Below are 23,291 nucleotides of genomic sequence, written 5' to 3' on the forward strand. Positions count from 1 at the left end.
CTGGGCACATGCTCCCATTGGCACACATTGAATCATCTGTACACACTGCTGCTGGCCGTGTCATCCAAAACACATATCCACACAAAGAGATGCTCTGTGTCTGTGCGCACTCACTCACACAGACCCACACTCACAGCCTTCACAACAACCCGCGCAATAGTACAGATTTACACTAGACAGACACTGCACCTCTTGGCATAGTTTACTTCAATGTGTGTCAATATTTATACCACTATATGGGACATGTTTAAGTGTAGAGCTAAAAGACAACCAACTTAATGACTGGCTATATAAAGTTCATTGTGAGGTCCAGCAGCTTGTGGTTGATGAGCGACTGTGTGTCTGTGATTGTATGTGCATGACTGGATTTGGCCCCATGCACGCTGAAGATGTATTTGGCTTAATAGGCAGCACACTGTCACTACTGTATACACCTACACCCATATATACAGATCAACTGAGTGCACACTCACCAAAAAAAATAAATAAATAAATAACACCGTTAAGAGATGTTGAAGCAAGATAATGCAGCCACTCCCTGACCTAAAAAATGAATTTGACAGAACATAATCAAGCACTTTACAGATGTTACGCAACAATGGAGTGATTTAGAAGAGAGACTGAGTGATTCCTATTGAAAAAAAAGACTTTAAAACAATACCACCAGTCCAAGACCAACTTCTCCTTCAATATAAACACTAGGCTGCACATTTTTGGGAAACATTTAATAGAGATTTTTCTAATGCAACTTTTTCCTTATTTTGATGAGAAATTTGTATTTTTATTGCCATTTGCCAATATAAATATAAAATAAAAAAATAAAAAATATTACTACTATAATTAAAATAAATAAAATAAATAATAAATAAATTATAATGAATCTAAATAAATTTAATAAAATTTAGTTTATAAATTATTTTTTTCATTATTGCATTGTATTATTATTATTACTACTACTAAATAAAAATACAAACTATTATTACTGTAATATTTCACTGTAAAAAAAATTGTATTTAACAAAATAACAATAAAATAACTATCAAGCTTTCATTTTGTTGTTTATTTTGGGTTCATGTGGAACATCTTTTACTGTGACACCACAACACTGAAAACACTAAATCAAGAACAGTGTCTTTACATAGTCAAAGATGCAGTGTCAATATTTTTTTGAAATGACAGCCTTTGCAAATTGTTAAATCGCAATAAGCGAAATCGTTATTTAAAAATTATTTTGATTAATCGTGCAGCTGTTATAACTTACGCCCTTGACAAGTAAAATGAGGCAAAATGCTTCAATGTCTCATGGAAATGTCATTAGCTTTGTTCCAAAATCTTGCATACTCCACTTTTTGTGCTTGGATTATGGTTATTTAGTTTAGCATCATGCTAATATCAAACTCTACTGGAAACAACTAAGCATCTAACAGCAAAATAAAGCAGCTACCACAGTAGAGCCTTTCAAATCAGTCACTTCCACCAACGGATAGCATGCAGCCTTAAAAGGTAGCTCACCTATGCAGGCAGATAGATCATTGCAAAGTTTTGAAATAATTTTGTCAGAAAAAGAGATTTAGAGACAGACAGAGATGTGGTGGGATGGCTGGCACAACAGCATTGGGGGAATAAACAAACTGAAGGAGGCTAATGAGGTGTTTTACACAAATTCATACAGAGTCCCAGTGTGCAGGGCAGGACACACACAGTCTGGCTGGCAGCAAAAACGCCTGTATGGGTGGATGCGGTCGGCTCATGGGGAGAGTCTTGGCTCCTGCTACCCAATCAGGAGAGACGTTTGGTTGAGTAACAGCTAGAGAAATTGTCCTTGTAGAACCAGACTAACCATTCCTACTGCTCTAACACAAAAAAAACATATATACACACTCAGTGTGTGACGCTTTGTAAGTACACCATTCCAGTATTCCAGCTGCGTGGTTTCTACCTGGAAATACCAGTCAGAGGGAGGGGAAAACATTGTTTCTCGTGCTGGAATAAACACTTTTAAAACGGGTAAGTATTATATGTCAGTGTCATAACAGACCAGGGCAACACTGAACTTATCTTTGTGCGTCACCTGCCAATTGGTGTGCGTGTATGTGGGTTCCCCTTCAAACAAAGGTTCACTTCCATAACATAACCTACTTTCACACCAACAGGAATTAAATCAAAACACCACAACATGCCTTTGAGTAAACCACGACAACAAGCCTAAGCCTGAGAAAGAGAGGGACAGAAGAACTACAAATCATTAAAGCAAAGGGTGTGCCAGAGTCTTGACTAAAATGACTCTTAAGAGCAATTACAGAATTAACATGTTAAAGTAGAACTCCCCAAACCATATCAACTAGGGCTGGGCAAAAAAAAAAAAAAAAAAGATTTTTCGATTAATCGTTTTTTTTAATGAGGTCGATTCGATATCGATTCTCAAAAGCCGCGAATCGATCTTTTATTTAAGATCGGTATTTATTTCAGCACACATTTAAAACAAGATCTGATTAATGTGATTCTTATCATTAGTCTTCTCCACTAGATGTCACCCTTATTTACCGATGCGCGATGTTACAACAGAAAGCCTGTCATTCATTCAGTGCTCATCATGGCGGAGATACTGTTGATGAGAACCAAGAACAAAGCCATGCGCGTGATTCGTAATGCTCAGGTGAAATGAAGCATTTGATATCACGCATAAGGCGCCATGATTTCCGCAATGAATGAATGAATGGCGGATGGCGCGACTTGCACGGTTTTGTTTACGACACACATACTAAAACGCGGACGGCGCTCGCGGTGTTTTCATCTTCTGCCGCCTCACTATATGATGATATTAACACACTGCTGCTCTGAGAGTCATTTCATTAGCATTTTACAGTTTAATTTGAGAAAACTACCGTCATATCACATGATACACAGCAGCTGCAAGTTCCTCACAGCAACCTGTCAAAATAAAAGTTTAGTTTAATGTTAAGAGCTGTCTTAAGACCCAATGCTACTACTACTAATAAATCTTTATTTTTAAAGGAATAAACCCGTTTGTTTTCTTTTTAATTTTAACAGTAAACCTCTGTTGTGCAGCACTTTGTTTGCCAAAAAATAAAAGGGTTTAATTTTCATTTTATTAGGATAAATTAAATTAATATTTTATGCCTTCATCTGATTACCAGAAAAATTAAGAACATTTTATAGGGCCCTATTATTGTTTAAGAAAGGACCCTATACAAAAAAAGAATAGGTTTAAAATACAAGCCTGTGGGTCTTAATTTCTTTTTATTAATTCACCATTTGTAAACTGCGTTTACTGTTCATTTTTTAGAAATATCAATAGCTTTTGTCTTAAAACTATATTCACTGAATGTAATAAAAAATAAATAAATCGAGAATCGAATCGAATCGAATCGAGAGCTTGTGAATCGAAATCGAATCGGGACATCTGAATCGATACCCAGCCCTAATATCAACCAAGTGTTGTGGAGTAACTCCCACTGCTAAGTAGCCTAGTTTTAGTAGTGTGACAATAGCTCAGCCACATGCATTTTGATTTTAGAAATTGCTATTATATAAACAGTTTATTAGTAAATAAGCAATACATTCATATATAAATTAATGAAATAAATAAAGAGAAGCTATTCAGCCTGATGTTTTCTGTTATTATTCCGCCTTCAAAATTGATACTCAAGCTAAAACCCAATAGCAAACGGCTTTCTACAGCCGCATTGTGTGGCTGATAGAGACTCTCTGTCTGGCAATGCAATAAAGGAGAGTGTCTCTGTATGAACAGCTACGAAGACAAATGACAAAATAGCAACATGGCTAGCTTGTTCTATGTAAAATGGGGGTTTATCTATTCAACACACTGAGTAGAGGATGTTTTCTTAACTCTTTGTAATCAGTGTAGCTCTTAAAAAAGCACAGCGAGATAGAGAGGAAGAGTGCTGAGCAAATGTGGAAGCCTGAACCAGCTCTGTCAGCTCTCTGTGGAGATATCGGAGGAAATGAAACAAATCAAACCTCAAATCGGACTCGGGAATGTCTAGGGCATTTGAGAGTGCCTCAGACTAAACCAGAGAATAGAAATAGAGAAGAGAAAGTAACAGACAGCTTCAAATAGCACATGGACTTCACCTCTGTCAGAAAGGAAGAGGTCGGCTGGCAGTGAAGGGGAAACCATGGGCCTCATTTGATGCCGTTCAGGATACAAGTCCTTCACTGTGGATTCCTGCATGTGCTCAGAGATTCATTCTGTCTAAGTATGAATAGACCACAACATTCGTGCCTCACTCACAATAGCCTTCAGTGTTGCCTCTGGTTAAACCGGTGACCTTTCCCCTCTTTTGGGTCGAGGGGAGAAAGCCAAGGGCCCATTGCCAGCTTGGCCTCTAAAACAGGGTTACATGCCTTTGGGAGAGAGGTTAGCTGGGTGACAGTGTTTATGGAAATTAGTGAGAGGATATGAGGAGGAAGAAAAGGATCAGAAAGAATAGAGAGAAGACTGAAAGACAACGATAGGCAGTACTAGCATTTTGACTTTTCCAAGTGCCAAAAAATTCAAAAGGTCACGCAAACGTCATGTCTCTCAAGGCAAAGCTGAAATATCAAGCCATTAACGTGGCCTTTAAACCACCAATCCGGAAGAGGATAATCACCTGTTACTCCCCTCAGACTGGACAGAAGCCATTCAGCTTGGACAACGAGTATCCCATTTCTGTTTCACAATTTTGATTCTTTCAGAATGGATTTAACCCAGACAGTATCTAGAAAGGGCTGTGTAAATACGAAAAAAAAAAAAAACATGTATTATGAAAATAAATAAAAAAAAATTAAAAAAGCATATAGATGTGGCAGAAGAATGACAAGTTTTTAAAACCATCCGCTTAACTAAACGAACCAGTTCAACTTGTGCAGACCTGCAGAGCCCCAAAACAAGCATGTTTTTCCCTCATTTGCACATGGATTGCAAAACACTAGGGGTGGGACAATAAATCGATATGGCGATATATCGCGATCCTTCTCCATGCGATATGAGAATCGATATCTGGTGCCAAATATCTGTATTTTAATTAATACAATAAGGTGCTCTAAATAGATTTCCCTGTTCACAGTGTCTAAAAATGCGTGGAAATCGCGGCTGCGCCATTTCTTGCTTTCCAAAAGCACTCGGACTCTGAGCAAGTTCCATGAACCACGTTCTCTATGAAGATGGGGAAGCACGAGGAACTGAAGGATAAACAGATTTCCAGCTTTAGCTTTAGTGCTATATATATATAGTGAGGGAAATCCACCTGCGATCCGAACAGAGACATTAGGCTACTCGTGAATTGAATATGCGCTCTGCAATAATAACGTGATCGGTGCCTATGGTCCACGCTGATAGCTGTTACGGGGCAGTTTTTAAGTTTTCATCTCCATAAACATACATATATATACGCCCCGTAACAGCTATCAGCGTGGACCATAGGCACCGATCATGTTATTATTGCAGAGCGCATATTCAATTCACGAGTAGCCTAATGTCTCTGTTCGGATCGCAGGTGGATTTCCCTTACTATATGAGTCAGAGAGACCGCCACCAGTGCGTCCAGTTTTATGTGAACAAAACTGGACGCTCTCCCTTTCTCTCAGATATTACAAGTGCGCATTATGAAGTGTGAACAGTGGGCACCGACCAGCAGAAACAAATCTGCACCTATGGCATGGAGGACGAAACAAAACCTTGTCAGAGCCACAATGCGGCGCAGAAGTGTGCAGTGTGTGTGCTTGCCGTGCATCAACATTTGAAATTATTTCTTCAAATGTTGGCTATTTCTTCGTGTGGGGCTCCGTTTCTATGATGAGAGGAGTAGAAAGGTTGAGAAAGCACTCCAAGTAATTTTTTATTTATTTTTTTCTGTTTGATAAGCAGTTAAAAGTGTTTGTTTACACACAGAGAAAAAGAAAAGTGTAAGCTTTTAATAAGTCCAAGAATAAAATGATTAATTTAGCCTACTCATGTTAAAATTTATTTACATAACTTTTTTTTTGCTGTTTTCTAACAGTTTGGACTTGAATAAAGAAAGGAAACTTGCACACTGTAAAAAGTGATGTTGACTTAACTTTTAAAAAATTGAGGTAACCCGTTGCCTTAAAATTATTAAGTAAATGATAATAAAAAAATAAGTTAAGTGAATTGTCAAGTCTTTGCAGTGCACTTAACCTTTTTCACAGGCATTTTGTTTAGACCGATATCGTGATGTATCATTATAGGATTTTCTAGAAATATATATTGTGTAGTGAACAACGGTCAAGATGGCAAGACTCCTTTCCATACAATGTGTGGAAAGTTATATTCTGATGTTATCAGGCTCCGTGGAAAACAAAGGATGCCTTTTGTTTTAAGGATAAGGATGTCAGCATTTCATGGATCAAAGACTGATCCGATCACCATGTGGTCTTTCACTGATTGCAGTTCTTCATTCTTGAGACCCAAGTGTGAACAATCACTCACTACCTCAGACTGACCAAACCGGTTTTACCTTGTGGAAAGGGGGGGTTAACATTATCATACTGTAACCCCCACTCAGGAACTGCTTTGTTCACCCTTACTCTTATCAAAGTGTGAATGATCACAAATTCCCCTCATAGTTTTGCCATGTGGCCAAAGCCACAAAGGAAAAAACACAACTTCACATGCATTCACACAAAAGGGACACAAACTTGACTAAACCTTCCTCATATAAGTTTACAGAACTTTATATACTTAATGAGTGCTGTGTGTGATACAACCAGGTATGCAACATTACCTATTAATATATATACACGGTATATATGAATGCAGGGGTCAATGCTCAGCATTACCCATTGGTGTTTGGTCTTCATATTTTCAGCACAATGTGTAGGTTAATCTAGAATTGGTTTGGAAAGTGAATTACGCATAGGAAACACTTTCCAAATGTGGAATTTAAGCTATGCAAATAGATCTCATGCCAGAGAGAGAGGCCATACCATGGCCACCTCTGACAGCATGAGCCAATCAGGATGCTGGATCTGAAAGATGCCAACTTGCAAATCCCACCTTTTCAGGGAAGGAATAAAAGGTTCTCTCCAAGACAAAGAAGTGTACTAAGTGGTGTGGTCAACCGTGCACTAAGTTATGCTGTTGTGCTACGATGTTGTTACTAAGTTAGACTACTAGTGGTGTGGTCAACCATGTGCTAAGTTATGCTAAGCTAAGTTGTTCCAAGGAGAAACAAGGAAGTTCTGCAAGAAGCGAGTTTGGGGAGTTCGGAAACTGTCACAGCAACAACGACCACAAGCTTAGTGCCCCCCATCTTCTGCAATAACTTCAGAATCTTCTCTTCAGTAATCCTCTGCTTGTGAGTTCCAAGCTGCCAAGATACTCTCCAACAACCGCAGAATAGTCTCTTCAGCAATCGTTCGTTTGCGAGATCCAAACTGTCAGGATCGTGTTCCAGGTAATCCGGATCTTACGGACTTCAGAACCTTCCCCTTCAAGGTTTGCGTGTTCCAGACCAAAGGATCTTCTCAGTGCTCAGGAGTTCATCGTTCACCTGTACTTCGTGTTCAAGACTGTGAAACGGATCCAACTCCTCTCTTCCTACTGCAACGTGGCCCAGGTCAACAAGTGGAAGACGGCCCCACCCAGACACGGAGCGTAAATATCACTCTTTTCAAACCTCTTTCCAGAGACCGTTGGCATTAGTGTATTGTCAGTTTGATTATCCAATTTGCATTAGATTCTATATAACTGATGTCAGTTAATAACAGATAATCCCTTGATTTATTTGTTGAACCTAGAATAAGGTGAACCTAGAATACCTTATTACTTCCAGGAAACGTCCTTTTATCTTTCCATAAGATAACGTCCATAGTGACCTCCGACTCAGTCACTTCCATTTATCAATCTTTGCACTTTATCCATTCATTGCATCCACTTAGTAGTTGTTAGTTACTCTTGTCTATCCCTTTGTTAATAAAACCCCTTTTTTATTACACTTGTGTCTTCCTTGTGTTGATAAATACAGTAAAAATGCTCTACAAGTTAACGATATCTCACAAATCCTTCAGATTGGTCAGACTACAACTTCCTACAATTTAATCGTAATTCTTATTTATTCAACAGTCTTCCAAGATTGTTCTTTATTGTCAAGGTGCAATTCCTTGGCTGGTGCCCCATAAAAATAGTATGACCAAGACTTAATATTAATATTTAAATCCAAAGCCATTACACTGGTGGTGCTACTTAAACCTAAAAATCACTGCATTTAGTGGTGCCCCGTTTATCACATTTGATATCACTACAATCGATTATTGCAGAATCACTGTATCGTGATATTATCGTTATAGTGAGCCATGTATCGTGATTATATTTTACCGTGAGGTACCCTCCGATTCCCACCCCTACAAAACACCTCCTAGAAAATTTCCAGTTATCCATTCCTCTTCCCGTTAACCGAATCTCCCCCCAGCCAGCAGTTACTCCAATGTCCCCATTTCCTTTCCATGATACTCCAGAGAATGGCACAAGACCAGCAACACTAAATACATAAAGAGATGACCTACTTGGCCCACTTGACACTTCCTCCTGCCCCATTAGCCTCAGACCAAACCCTCCTTTGACAGTCATCACCCTCTGCTCGGGATTTATCACAGTCCTTTGATGCATCACACTAACATATTTCGAAAGGGGAGACCTATTTTTGCACTTGAGATCTGACTCCCACTGCATGGGCTTTATCTTGCCTTTGTTGGTGGCAAAATCTTAAATTTGTGCTAATTAAAGGGGCAGAGATATGGTATTAAAGTAAAGATAAACTTAAAAAGCACTCAAAGTTCATAAAGCGCACTCTGAAAGAACCCTAGCATTGAAGAGGCATGAATCCGGATTACTAAACTAACACAGCTGAGTCACAGTGCTGATTTAGGCGGGACAGTACAGCCAGGTTTTGTGCTGTGCTCAGCCCTGTATTAACTGGCTTTAGCTTTAGTACGGTTTACATAGAGCAGGGTGTGGAGTTGGATACTGGATTTGATGAGATGGATAAAACCGAGAAAAGAACATATAAAGGAACAGTTCACCTAAAAAGACAATTCTGTCATTGGTCATCTTTTGTTAAAAAAAAAAAAAAAAAAGTTTCATATAGGTTTGGAATGACATGAGACTGAGTAGATATAAATAATCTATTTTGTGATGTTTTTCAGTAGAGGCAATGCTAATTCTTTGCAGTAGCAGTGATATGGTGTAGTGATTCTAGACAGTGATGCACAGTGGAATCATTCCAGAATTCCGAGAGAAAATCCATTGAAAAAATTCAACACAATAGCGTACCTAATGTTCTCCAAACCTTGAGAATGACTACTTCCTGTCTGAGGCCAGCAGCACAGCTGATCATGACTTTCAGAATGTTTTCTTTCTTTCTCTCAAAATCCCCTCACTTGACCATGCCAGCCCCAGCTGCATGTTATAATGAGTCCGGCGGTTTCTTAGCAACCCTGGGTGGCCCACTACCCTACATCCCTAAGAACATAGACGCTTTGAGACGCAGACGAGAAACACAGAGCACTGACAGAACCGCAGACAATCCAAACACGTATGGAGAGAGGGCAGGGGGTGAACACATTTGTCTTCATTTTGTAATGGTTTAAGACAAGCGTTTCCTTCTATTAGCTCATAGGTTTATAATGGCCATTCTGTAGCACGAAGTGACGAAAGAAATAAGTGAATTTTGTGATTAGCTGTGCTTGTGGTTCATTGTCCCTGGAACACAGATGGAAAGGAAACTATTGCGCTGGTTTATGACTAAAACAACTGTTACTGCAATAACAAGTAGGCCTTACAGTGTTAATAGCTTTAGCATTCAATTTCCTTATTTATTAAGGCCAAACTCAAGTGTATAAAACAGTATGTAGGTCAGAGAGTGAAGTTTGTTTTACCCCACAATAAAAAAAATGTTTTTTTTTTAAACTATAAACGAGATAATCTAGAATTAAAACAGAACTTCTGAAGAAAACGCTTTCAGGTTAAAGGCATACTCAGAATTTTTTTGTTTTTGTTTATGTTGCAGTAGCTGATATGATAGCTGACCATGTGACTAAAGGGCTAAAACTTTTTAAATAAGAAAAAACTTGCAAATTCCACCTGACCCAAAAACGTGTTTCACAGTGCTAATGACTGCCAGATTAACTCATCTGGTTTAAATGCCAAAGCAGTAAACATGCCAAGATTAATTAAATCCATGGTGAAAGTATGTATAAACAATTCTTAAGAATTATCTGGTGACAAGGCGATTTAATGAAATTGTTGGTCATTCTAGAAGAAAAACATCCACAGGTGTACAATTCAGGCTGTATGTGCTATAAACTTACCATGTCTAGCTCTTGAGACACTTGCCGCTTACGTAGTTCCTCCATCCGATCGCTGACGTCGCTGAAGTATGTGTTGTAGTACTCCGAGTACTCTTGTGCCAGGTCATCTATATTACCCAGAGAGCCATCCTATACAAACAGAGATATAAATGAGAAAAGCTTTGATGGCTTTTCATTTAAAAACACAGAGAATTTGAAATTAAATTCCATCTCTCATTAATAAGCCTTCCTCCCCTCACAGTCTCAGAAACACAAACAAACACGAGCGGAGCTGTAGGAGAGCTTCATTAAGAACTTGTCACTGGCACACGATTTTAATTAGGATCGCAAGAACGGCGCCAGCCAAAAAAGGACTTAACACACTCGGAACACATTGCACACATCTGCTGCAACGAAGCAAACAGTCACACACAAGCTGAACTAAACATCTAACCCTCACATTCCATTATTTTCACTCCACACGATACTCTGGGCTGAGACCACAGGATTTTTGCTGGGCTTTTGTGAATTTGTGGGGTTATAATTTCCATGCTACTGGTTTACAGAGAAGTTGTCAGTTTGTTGAGATGGGTTTCTTGTGCCACGTATATGGGCCAAGGATGGACCATTGAGTGGCATGATTTTCCAGAAAAAAGTTTTAAATTTATAATCAATTCATATAAAATTAAATAAAATATTTTGACAACTCGTTTAAAAAATGTATTTGACATTGAATCATTCATTCAGGAGATTCCAATAAGTTAATTAAGTCTTTATGAAGTGAGACACACTGATTCCTTCATTGAATTATAATTTATTTTTTATTTTGTTCAAATGAATAATATATATACACAGGGCTCGCAAAATTTCAAAATCCCTGGTAGCCCTTCGGGCAGGTACTCTTCAGATTTTGGTAGCCCGAAAATTAATTAACTAGCCCGAATTAAAAAATTACTATTTTCTTTTCTTTTCTTTTCTTTCTTTTATTTATTTATTTATTTAATATAGAAAATCAGATAGGAGTTTAAATGTCAATCAAAAATATTTTCAATACACAAATATCAACAAATATGAAGGAAGGAATTTTATTTCACTATTTACAGGGTATCTGCAGAATTTTTTAAAAATATATTTAATTTATGACCCATTTTAAGAGCTGCACAAGTAAAATGAACACAGAATGAGCGGGGTTGGACAATGTCTATGGTAACATACAGTTTTGAGCCATAAAATTACATGATTTACAGTTCAGATACAGGTTTCCACAAAAACAAAAATCTTATACAGGCTATAGACCGTTTTTATGAAAAGGGATCAATCAAACATAAATTGTTAATTTAAAACGTATAAATATTACTGTCTTAATTGTTTAGATTTTTAGAAGGCACATCAACTTCTTTCTCATTTACAACTCTATGTGTTTGTTGCGTAAAAACATGAGTTGATATCTGCATTGATCTGACCATAAACAGTAAGAAAGGCTTATTGGAAATGCAAATTCATTCTCTGCCACGAGGTGGCACTCTAGGAGCGCTGAAATATTGCGGTTTCCCCGGAAACGCTGTACACAAAGCAGCTCAGAGCTCATAAACGCTGCTTTATCAGGAATTATAGGTAAAATGAAATTAAAATGCCAACGACACGTTTCTGAGGACAGTCGGTTCCTTCAGATACATTCACATAAAGACAACCGGCGCAGCGTTTGACAAACGTGCAGCGCTCATATTTATTCAATGACATCATTGCCTTTTGAAGTTTAATCCTGCCGTGTCGCGCGACTCTTGTCTTTCCGTCCCCAACTGTAAGACCTCTTGAAATTATAATTAAGACATTTCTTACACCATTTAACATATTTAAAACTTTTTATGGCCTTAATTTTGATACAACTCACTTTCAGAGTTTTTAAGGACCCGCGGGAGATCTGTATTAAAGGAGCCCGTCGGGCAGGGCAGTGATACATTTTGGTAGCCCGACTGGAAAACACAATAGCCCGGGACGTCGGGCTAGCGATTTTGCGAGCCCTGATATATAATGTGTTAATGTTGACAACCCATATGTATATGTATATGTATATGTATGTATATATATATATATATATAAGGGGTGTCAACGTTAACGCATGCGATTAATAAAAAAAGTTTAACGCGTTAATATTTTTTTTAACGCAAATTAATCGTTTGATAAAGTTTGACCCCAACTTCTTGCCGTCATCGCAGCGTGGAAGGTTATCTATCATTGTGTGATGAGGGTACAGCGAACCAGTGGCACAAGTGGGCTATTTTGAAAATACAGTCGCGGGAAAAATTACAGAGCCGTGGGTTGTGGTTTTTTGAGCTAATTTTATAATGTACCACGGCCGTCCAAGGTGTATATAGACAAATAAAAATTAAAATAGATCCTTTTACTAATGTGTATTATACTTGGAATGTATACCTGGCAACTTAAGAACGGAGAGGCAGTTGTAACATCACAAACAACGTGAGTTTCAGCCAGAGGATACATGTTAAGGCTTTTACACAGCAGAAATAAACATGACAACAGCCACTAGATTATATAAGATAATAAACACACGATTACGATAGGATATTTGTATGTGATTTTCTTGAGTTTAGTGTGTACATCTGAAATGCTAATTTGTGCAGCGATATAAAAGGCTATAAATAGTAGGGATGCACCGGTTGACCGGCCATAAATCGGAACCGGCCGGTTTTTTGTCTTTTTTCCGGTCGATTTTTCCAGAAGTGCGCCCGCGTGCACAGACTACGTTTGTAGGCCTAATCATTCGCGAACATGTCATTTGTGTGGAAGTATTTCAAAATCTGTGCGCAGGACGTGAAGATTACAATCTGTAATGTCTGCGAAGTTAATCGCGGACAAATAAGAGCCGCTTTCCTGCGCTCGCTGAAGTTGCGCGAGCGTACCTGTCCGCGCCCTGCACAAGCTTATGCCGAGTTCACACTGCACGATTTTAGCCCGATTTTTCACTCGCCGATAGGTTTTGATAAATCGCCGACAAATGCCCGGCATCGGAGGCAAATCGGAGCTCGTTCACGCGAGTGACAATCGCACAGTGTGAACTCGGCATTAGACAGTGAACAAACGTTCAGCTCAGCTTCTCACGTGTTGGATGAGAAACGAAACAGACTAACTTGTGACAAAGCTGAAATGCTTGTTTTTGTAAAGAAGAACTCGTATGCACTTTTGAAAAACCAGGAGTAAACATCAGTTCTGTAAGATATAGGATGATTAGGCCTATTTTTTTATTTTACCTTAAAATTACATTGACTTAATTTGATTTAAAAAGCACCTGCTGTAGCATCTTTGTTTTACTCGTTGCACTAAACATTATTTGATTTAACATTTTGGAATAATATATTCATATAGCCAACTTTGGTTTCATTTAGTTTCACTGGTAAAGACCTTTTTTTTTCTTCTTTATACCAAATTTAAAAATGAAAACAAATGCTGAATGCCGATTAAGTAACATCTTTGTTTGAAGTGTTGAATGTGTTTTGATTGTGCTATTTGGATTGTGGAACTATGCAGTTGTTGCCTTTAAAATTACATGGCTACAGTTAATGTTTTCATTTAAGGCCAGTTTATAGATTCAACCCAATTTAAAAACAAATGCTAAATGCTTTTGTCAGGACCTATGTTTGTATTGAATGTAGCCTACTTACTGTGCAGTTACTGCTGTTAATTTCAGATGGTTACATTTATTTTCAATAGCCAAAACCCAGTTAATATTCATCTTGTTTATGTATACTTTCATTCTTTCTTGTTTGTTGCTTTGATTAAAAAAAAAAAAAAAAAAATCGGAAATCGGTATCGGAATCGGCCGGTTTGCTTGTAAAAAAATCGGTATCGGAATCAGCCATGAAAAATCATGATCGTGCATCACTAATAAATAGCATATTTTAACAACAGTAAAGGACCAAATTCCATGTGATCGTAAAAGGAAGTTATTACAAACACTCGATGGTGGCTTGAAGTGAGTTCTGAGTAAAAGTGTACTATTAATCTCATAAATTGTCTTATGAAGCATGATGCTAATGTTAGCTCTAATGCACCTGCAGAACAGGTTCAATTCTTCTTCATAATGCATTTTGTCATAATACTTCATGTAAGGTCGCAAGAAAATGTTTTGTTGTATTTATTTAGAAATACTTTTGATAATAGTTGGGTAAATGTATACTGGGATTGAAGCGATGTGGCTTGGTAAACGTTTTATTGCCAGTATAAAGGCTGATAATGGCTGAATAAAAACAAAACAATAATGATAAAAGAATAATAAGTATTATGTCTCATACCTGGCAGAAGTGTGAAAGGTTCGGTTTCCTTAAACTAGTTTGTCATGCCTTTTTTTTTTTTTAAGACTTAAGCAATGAACATTTTGTCAGAACAACTAGTAAATTACGTTATTTTGTGAGAGAATCGTGATCTCCAATTTATTATAAAAAAAAATTGTGATTCTCAATTTATCCAGAATGTTTATTACGGCATATAATTCATTCAAATAGAAGTTTAATTTCATAAAGTATAAAGTTGATTTCAAAATGCACCTACATTTTTTGCATTTTGTGTTTTTCAGTTGAATAAGACTATTTCCCCTATATATTTCATCATTGAGGATTTAAAAAAAAAAAAAAAAAAAATCCTAATGCACTGTGAGAAGGAGAGTTTGAGTGGCTAAAGACTCTCCAAGGACCACAGCTGGAGAATTGCAGAAAATAGTTGAGTCTCGGGGTCAGAAAACCTTAAAAACAAAAATAAAAAAATAAAGGTTTCAAACAGCACCTACATCACCACATGTTGTTTGGGAGGGTTTCAAGAAAAATTCTCCTAGCTCATCCAAAAACAAAAACAGCATATTCAGTTATCAGACACGACTGGAACTTCAAATGGGACTGGCTTCTATGGTCAGATGAAACTAAAAAAGTTTTAGCAGCAAAAACTCAAGATGGGTTTGGTGAACACAGGGATAAAAAGTACCCCATGTGTACAATGAAATATACTGCTGTATTTCTGATGCTGTGGGCCTATATTTCTGCTGGAGGTCCTGGACATCTTGTTTAGACATGGCATCATGGATTCTATCAAATACCAACAGATAAAAAAAAAAATCAATAAGTGGCTGACTCTGTTAGAAATCTTATAATGGGCCATGTTTGGATCTTCCAACCGTATAATAATCCAAACACAAACCTCAAAAACAACACAAAAATGGGTCACTGAGCACAAAACCAAGCTTCTGCAGGCCATTCCAGTCCTCTGACCTGAACACTATAGAAAATGAGTGGGGTGAACTGAAGAGAAGAAGCACCAACATGGAGCTGGGAATCTAATGGCGTTTTTCCACTGCATAACCGTACGGCTCACTTTTGGGGGGTTTCCCACTGGGTACAGTACCTGGTACCTGGCAGTAGAGGCGGCACGACTATAACGACACGTGAATAATCCCGCCCACTCTAAAGCGGTACTAAACTGCAGTGGAAACGCGAACCGATCCGAACCGAGCCATTCTGAACCGTGCCGAGCCGAGTCGTACCACGCAGTGGAAAAGCGCCATAAAGGGTCTGGAGTGATTCTGGATGAAGGAATGGTCTCTGATCTCTTATCAGGCATTATAGGAGAAAATATTGAGCTGTTAAACTGGCAAATGGAGGTTTCAAAAGGTATTGAATAAAAGGGTGCCGTTATCTAATGAAAGGTTAGATTTTTGTGAATTTTTTAAATAAAAGATCAAAAGGATTAACAATGCAGATTAATTTTCACAGCCTTCTTTGATCATATTTACCAAGGGTGCCGATATTTTTGGCCATGACTGTATAAACTCAACACACACAAGCGCAGAAGGCCTCTCTTACTGCCCAGCCCTTACGACCCTCTCTGACCTTTGCAGCAGTCTTGTTGTGAGTGCACATATTCAACTGTGGTGCTGCCTGGCTCTGACTTCAGCTTGAGTGAGTGTGGGTGTATCCTATTTTTCTACAAGCTCGTGACATACATGTACAAATGACCTCAGACTGCTACAAAAAAGCACATACAATAAGAAGGTCCTTTACTCAAAACTAGAGATTAGCTTCTTTCAACTTCTTTAGAAAACTATTAATACCCCAGCTGCAGGTGGTATAGTTTTTTTTCCTAAATGGAAGAGTTTGTTATATATAAGGGCATGTTTGTTGCACCTAAATTCTAGGCTAGGCTGGTTCTCTCCTACTGCTGTACTAGATGCCCTTTAAAGTCCCGTTGAATGAAAAGTCAAACACAAAGGCCTTCTTCCTGCTCAGGACCATGCTGACAAACACATATATCCTGCCATTGTGTGTATGGGCCAGAGGTAGGAAGACCAGGGCCTCAAACACACCCACTGGTAAAACTAGTGTGTATTACAGACATAGGCTGCACTTGTAAACGACAATAAAAATCACTTCAGGTTAAGGACATAAAACTCATGATAATGCTGTTGAGATCTTTGAAACCTCATTTTTACAGTGTAGTCTGAGTTATAAATAAACAATGTCTTATGAATAATATTCACAGGGTTAAATGTAAAAGGTTTTCTCGTTCTCAACAAAATGCCTCTTAACCAATCCGTTCCAACAAAACTCCAAACAGATGACCTCAGAATACTGAGACTCCCAATGGAAAGCTACTCTCTGTGAGAAATTCCAGCTTTTGCATTCCGATCTGCTGGCCTGCAGAGCACCTCCAGCTTTTAGACAAAACATGATGTGAATATGTGAGATTTGTTGTTAGATGTGTAATAAAAAAAAAACAGAGTCACATCCTCCTTCCTTTAGGATACTTGATAAAGAGAGATAGAACAGCTGAACTAAGACTAAATAAAAACTTTACAACAGCAGCTAGGCCACAGGCTTTTTTTCTTTTGCCATTAGCCATGCTTTTTCAAGTACATAGTGTTGGTTGGGATGGTAATGACAGGCCAGAGGCTGTGCTTAGCTCTGAGTGATGGGTGGAAGGGCCAAAACCTTCATCCAAGAACTTATTCCAGTCTTAAATTGGTCTCATAACTTTAGATAATGTTATTATATAGAAAGCAAAGGCTCAAGAAAAAGAAATCAAGAAAAAAAGGGGATGCATGGAGGAAACCACCTTTTTATTTATAGGAATATAAAAATACATTTTAACTTACTCAAACCTGCAATTTAGTAACAGCAACTAAGTAAAGAAAAAAAATACATAGCTTAAAAAAAAAAAATAAAAAATGAATAATATAATATATATATATATATATATATATTTATATATAACAAGCATATTTCAATGTATACATTTAATATCTTCAACCTTGCTCCAGGGGACCCACTGACAAAAGATAATTTCCAACCTACTTCAGGTCACCCACCCTGTAATTTTTTTGAAGAACTTGATTAATCGGTTCAGACGTGTTTGATTAGGGTTGTTGCTAGACTGCTGGACAGTGGGTCCCCAGGAGCAGGGTTGAAGATATATATAATATACATGAGGAACAGGCCAATCTATCTATCGTCTATCTTCAGGCTTAAACTGAGAAGCAGTGACCTTTGATCTGAATTAGTTCAGCTCCATCTGTATAGCACATGCCTCCCATATTCTTATTATCATTCCACACATTCCTGGCCTCTGGTGAGGTAATGCTGCAATCCTCTACTTTAAAAATGAGTGAGTGTGGGTCTGCTGCTTCCAGCTGGGCATTTAACTGATGGACTAATTCAAAGCTCATGCCTCATCTGTCTGCATCTGTAAGAGGATGTAGAGGACAGAAGATGTTTGCCTCTTACCTGAATGTAGCTCCACATGAGCTGAGAGCTCTTAAAAAGAACAGAGGGAATGCGTCGTGTTTCGTGACATGAATCACTGTTTGAGCACACAAACAGCACCACCCAAACACTGCAGTCCAGCCCAAAAAGCCAAACATTTAAAACTCCCAAAGCTATATCTCTGTCTGTAACTAGAGCTCCAGAGTAAACCATTTCCAAACACAAATTAATACAGACCTCTTCATATCATCAGTAAATACTAACCTTAAACCAACACAGACTGTTGCCGTTTGACTATCCTACCTCAACCAGCAATGTTGATCTATCTGAACTACCTCTTTTAAAGTTGGTTAGCCACAAAACCACATTTTGGGACTGGTACTTGTTTGACAAGAGGAACATGACATTTATCCGCTTGATGGGAAAAAGAAAAAGGCATAGTTCACCCAAAAATAAAGTCTGAGTATATGCAAAAACAAATGAGATTTGAAAGCTACAACAGAGGAAGTCAACTACATTTTTTTTTTTTGGAGGAAAGAAAGAAAGAAAGAAGTAGTAAGCTACATCAGTATAGACTAAGGCTCTCAGCAGGTGTAGTCAGCCAGCTCTTGTGTTTATGATTTCCAGCTGGAACAACATTCATAGACTGATATTATAACTAATAATTCCTAAATTGTTTGCTCTTTTGGGTTGACCCTGTAAAAGGAAGTGAGATATCAGTCATTGTAGCACAAAACAGGAGACTACACCTAAGTTCTGTAGCTCCTGAGTCTTATTCACTCACTGTTGACTCCTCAAAAGTATACAACACCTAATTACAGATCAGTTCTCCGGAATCTGCTAACTTCAACACTACTCGAGGTCCTGAGCCACCCACAACATGAACCAAGCTCAACATGTTGTGTAATGACATGCAACAACATTCTTTGTCGAGAACGTCTGTTTCCAGGACAGGGACAGAAATGAGAGGAAAGGGTCATAATAACTGGAAGAGAGACAGATTCCATATTATGCAATCAAACATCAACTTTTTACAATAAAATGCACTAAATATGAGAAGATGTCTGCTCACAGAGGCCAACCACAAATTCACACTTCCCTCAGATGAAACTGCCATTCAGTAAAGCCACAAATCTTTGATGTGGCCATCGTAACAAATATAATGTTACCCCTGCTATGAGGTAGAGAAGATGCATTTCCCTCAAACTCAAGCTAATTGATTACTCTACATTCCTTTCAGTTGCTCAGCCCACCTGCTCCAAAACAGCATCATGGAACACAAAAGTCCTTAGAGGGTAAAGGCGTATTTTATTACGCTTCTATACAACTCCGAAAGAAAACATTAACTGACTTCAAGCCATTTGTAGATTCTTCCTATGACTTACGGCTGAGCTTCGCAAAAACAATGCAAGATTAGGATATTTCCCCTGCTGGCTCTTTTACTGAGAGAGGAAACTTTTTTTTTTTTTTCTTTCATTCTTCAATGGCCTAAAACAAAACTCAAAAGCATTCATACAGCGAATCCATTGTGAAATGAGCGAGCAGATCTGATAAGAGCTGTTCTTTTCACAACACTCAAATCAAAGGAAACACATTTCATTCTGAATGCAGCGTGAAGACTACAGAGCCATTAGAGTTTTGGACAGTCCTGAATCCAATACTTCTGCACTGTGACAAATGTGTTGACTAATTCCAGGAATTCATGAGAAGCATGCTAAACTGAGGATTAAAAAAACCAAACATAAAAAACAAACAGTAGTTTGAGTTTTAGTAAAATATAGCTATACATAGGGTAGGGATTCATAAACATTTTTGTCGGTCAAACCATTTAGTGTACTCACAAACATTGGGGAAGATAGGGCATCCAATGTCACCACAAAAAAGTGATATAATCTATGATTTAATCATCTATTTTTATCATAGATTTAATTTATTTTTAATTATTCAATTACTAATCTAAATCTAAATGATTGTGATACATATTACTATGTATAGATGTGTACATAATGTAGAATGTGCACTAGTAACTATGTCTTTATAGTACACTGTGTATTGAGTATATGTATGTGCATTTTGCACATTGTCTTCTGTACAGTCTGTAAATATGTACTGTCAATATGTAAATTGTTTTTGTTTGTTTTGTTTTTCTCTTTCACTGTCTGGAGCACGCTCTTAAGAATTTCACTCACCAAGGCACTTGTGCTGTGGTGATGTGACAAAGTGATTTGATTTGATTTGATTTGACTCCTCAAGTTTCTTTTAATAAATGCATCAGCTAAATGAAAAATAACAAATATATACAAAAATAATTTACTATGCAATAAAACATCTAAATTATAAATGTCAAAACAGAAGAAAGAAAGAAAGAAAGAAATAAGTTAAAGGGGTCATATGACGTTGCTAAAAATAACATTATTTTAGTGTATTTGGTGTAATGCAATGTGTTTATGCGGTTTAAGGTTAAAAAAACACATTATTTTCCACATACTGTACATTGTTGCTCCTCTATGCTCCGCCTTTCTGAAACGCATCGATTTTTACAAAGCTCATCTTTCTGAGAAGCAAGGTGTGCTCTGATTGGCCAGCTATCCAGTGCATTGTGATTGGCCGAATACCTTAAGCCTGAGACGGAAATGTTACTCCCCTTACCATATTGTGATGCCGTGTCCCGGCGCGATCACACAAAAACAATAAAAGCCATTATAAACAAGGCATTTGTTGCATCCAGTGAGGACATAATAACTGATTATAATGACTTATACTGTCTTTTTACGCGTCGCGTTGCATCGCGCCGCATAAACATTACCATTAGTGTTGGGCGATATGCTCAATTTTCATATCGTCCTATCGTCAGCCTGTGAGATCGCCGATACACGATAGTATCGTGCTAATTTATTTACTTGGTTTCATTGCCGGAAAGTGAACCAACTCCAGCGTAAGGCTAAAAGCAGCCTAATGTTTTTAATATGACTGAATTTGTATTTAACATGATAAAAAATTAATAGAAACATTGTAAGTTACTAATTATAATGCTTACATTTCCTCAGTTATTCAAAAAGCAGCAAAGAATAATGTAAGCAAAGAATATTACATTACCAAAGAACATCATCACAAGCTCTGCCTAGCGCGAGTTTATGCACTTTAAAAACTCTCCCATTATAATCAGTGAAACTACACTGTATGATGAATAAATCTCTTATATTTGCATCGCACATACTTGTTGTTTATGATGACAGAACTCAGAATTCAGTCAGCGCATGCTGCACAACGGAACTCCGCTGTTCCAGCGATGACTCATCTGAACGCCTCTGATTAGCCATTGCATTCATAAACTCAGCATAATCGTGTGATTGGTTATAATAATGCACAACACAATAAAAAAAACGCAGAAAAAGAAACAATGCAACAAATAAGCCCTAATATTACTAGCCTGATAATAATAATAATAATAGTCTTGCTATCGTCAAAGGCATCATCCACAGGCGATATCTATGACTATCGTCGATACACGATACAATCGTCTATCGGCACAACCCTAATTACCATGTCTGCATGTGATCGGAGAAACGACAAACAACAAGCGCTACTCTATACTGCTCAAAACTCGCATTTGAATAGTCAATGGAAAAACTTTTAAATATGAAAACATACTTACAGGCTGTGAGTCAGAAGTGCCAGACTGTCTTTGCAAAGTTGGAATTGCCCCACGTTATAGAAACAGCCTTTGTGCATAGCTGGCAGGCTACTCCCAGGTTCAGGAAATAGTCATTCGTAAAATGCGCTGCACACACTCTGATATTTGGGTTGAACTGTTCTGGAACAGTGTTGTAAATACAACTTAACCACTGATTTCTAGTTGTGTCCTCTTTTGGAAGCCCCAAAAAAGTACTTTCGCTTTCACAATGAAACACAGCGTCTCCAGGACATGGCGCCAGCGGCAGCAACAATACTACAGTGAGAATAATAGTTCCGTCTTCTTTCATTGCGTATACGTTTGGCAGTGGCGTTCCGTCCATATAAGCTGCGAATGCGCCACATACCCAGGCCGTCTGAGAGAATGAGTTTACGGGCTAATTAATATAAACATGATTATAAGTTGATCCCTTGTCATTTGAGATGTGACTTACAGCTTAATAAAGTGTTGGGAATATGTATGTAAAATTATTTATTTGACAAACAACGGTCATTTTCTGTAAATCTATGTCAGTGACGGAAGCTTCCGGGTTAGCGGATTCTCCGCAGCTTTGGCGCCTCCGCTCTGTGGCTATGACTCTCAGGATTGTAGCGCGTTCTCAGTGTTTAGCTGGTATGCGCGTGATTTCATGAGCGAGGTAAGCTGTCCGCGAAGCGCTCGCCCATGGAAAAACACGCTGTTACTGCCAGATCTCGATTGCCGAAAATTACATTGTGTTTGATGCAAAACTGACTCGACAATCATATGCATAAAAACATCATAACTGTATATTTTCATGCTTTCTCAAGCAAAGCAAATTTTCAAAGTCCACACATTGCTGGTCATAGACAATGTTGAAGATGTTATTGTCAACAAGTGGTAAATAAATAAAAAAAAGGTTTATAAAAATGTATTTACATTTTTTAATAACAAACATCAGGAAAAAAATAAGAAACAATACCTTTGTTTTCCGTATTGTGTCGCTTACAGTTAAAGTCCTTCTCTGATTTTATTGTTGTTTGCAACGTTACTTGGCAATATTATTATTATTATTAATAATAATATTTTATTTATTTTATTTTATTTTTTATTTGTATTTTCATGGTCTATTATTGGAGTAGTGTCACCTGGGTTGGAATTTTAACTCCTATTCACTGGGAATAAAAAAATAAATGAATAAATAAATAGCCTAAATAAAATGGTCTTAATCTTAGTACTCATTTAAGCATACCCGGCTAAAAAGGTCACCGCTCGCCACTGACGTTTGGGTGGTGTTTTGCAAATCTTCCCACACCGTGACGTAGATATGTGGGGGCGTGTTTAAATGAGCTGTTTTAGGGGGGCGTGGTTGAGTCTTAACTTTTATAAAGAATATCTCTTTGGTTTTGAGACTTTAGTCTTTGCAACTTCAGGGATCTTATCTATGCACAAACAGCTTGTAACAATCTAAAGAGAAAGGAAAATTTGAAATCACATCATATGACCCCTTTAAGGCTGAACAGCATTTTTCTTTCATTTTTGGG

General features: G+C 37.8%; 1 protein-coding gene across 8 annotated transcripts in view; it reads right to left on the reverse strand.

Annotated features, from left to right (window-relative positions):
* Positions 1-23,291, reverse strand: part of sash1a (SAM and SH3 domain containing 1a) — a 287,195-nt gene that overhangs the window by 31,014 nt on the left and 232,890 nt on the right. For 7 of the 8 annotated variants that reach the window (XM_058755747.1, XM_058755749.1, XM_058755746.1 and 4 more), the window contains one exon: positions 10,354-10,482. In XM_058755747.1, the coding sequence (XP_058611730.1) occupies positions 10,354-10,482 (129 nt within the window). Of the gene's footprint in view, positions 1-2,885; positions 2,918-10,353; positions 10,483-23,291 lie in introns of those variants that run through there. The other variant, XM_058755754.1, reaches the window with a different exon arrangement.

This window comes from Onychostoma macrolepis, chromosome 20 (assembly GCF_012432095.1).
Source record: "Onychostoma macrolepis isolate SWU-2019 chromosome 20, ASM1243209v1, whole genome shotgun sequence".
NCBI lineage: Eukaryota > Metazoa > Chordata > Actinopteri > Cypriniformes > Cyprinidae > Onychostoma > Onychostoma macrolepis.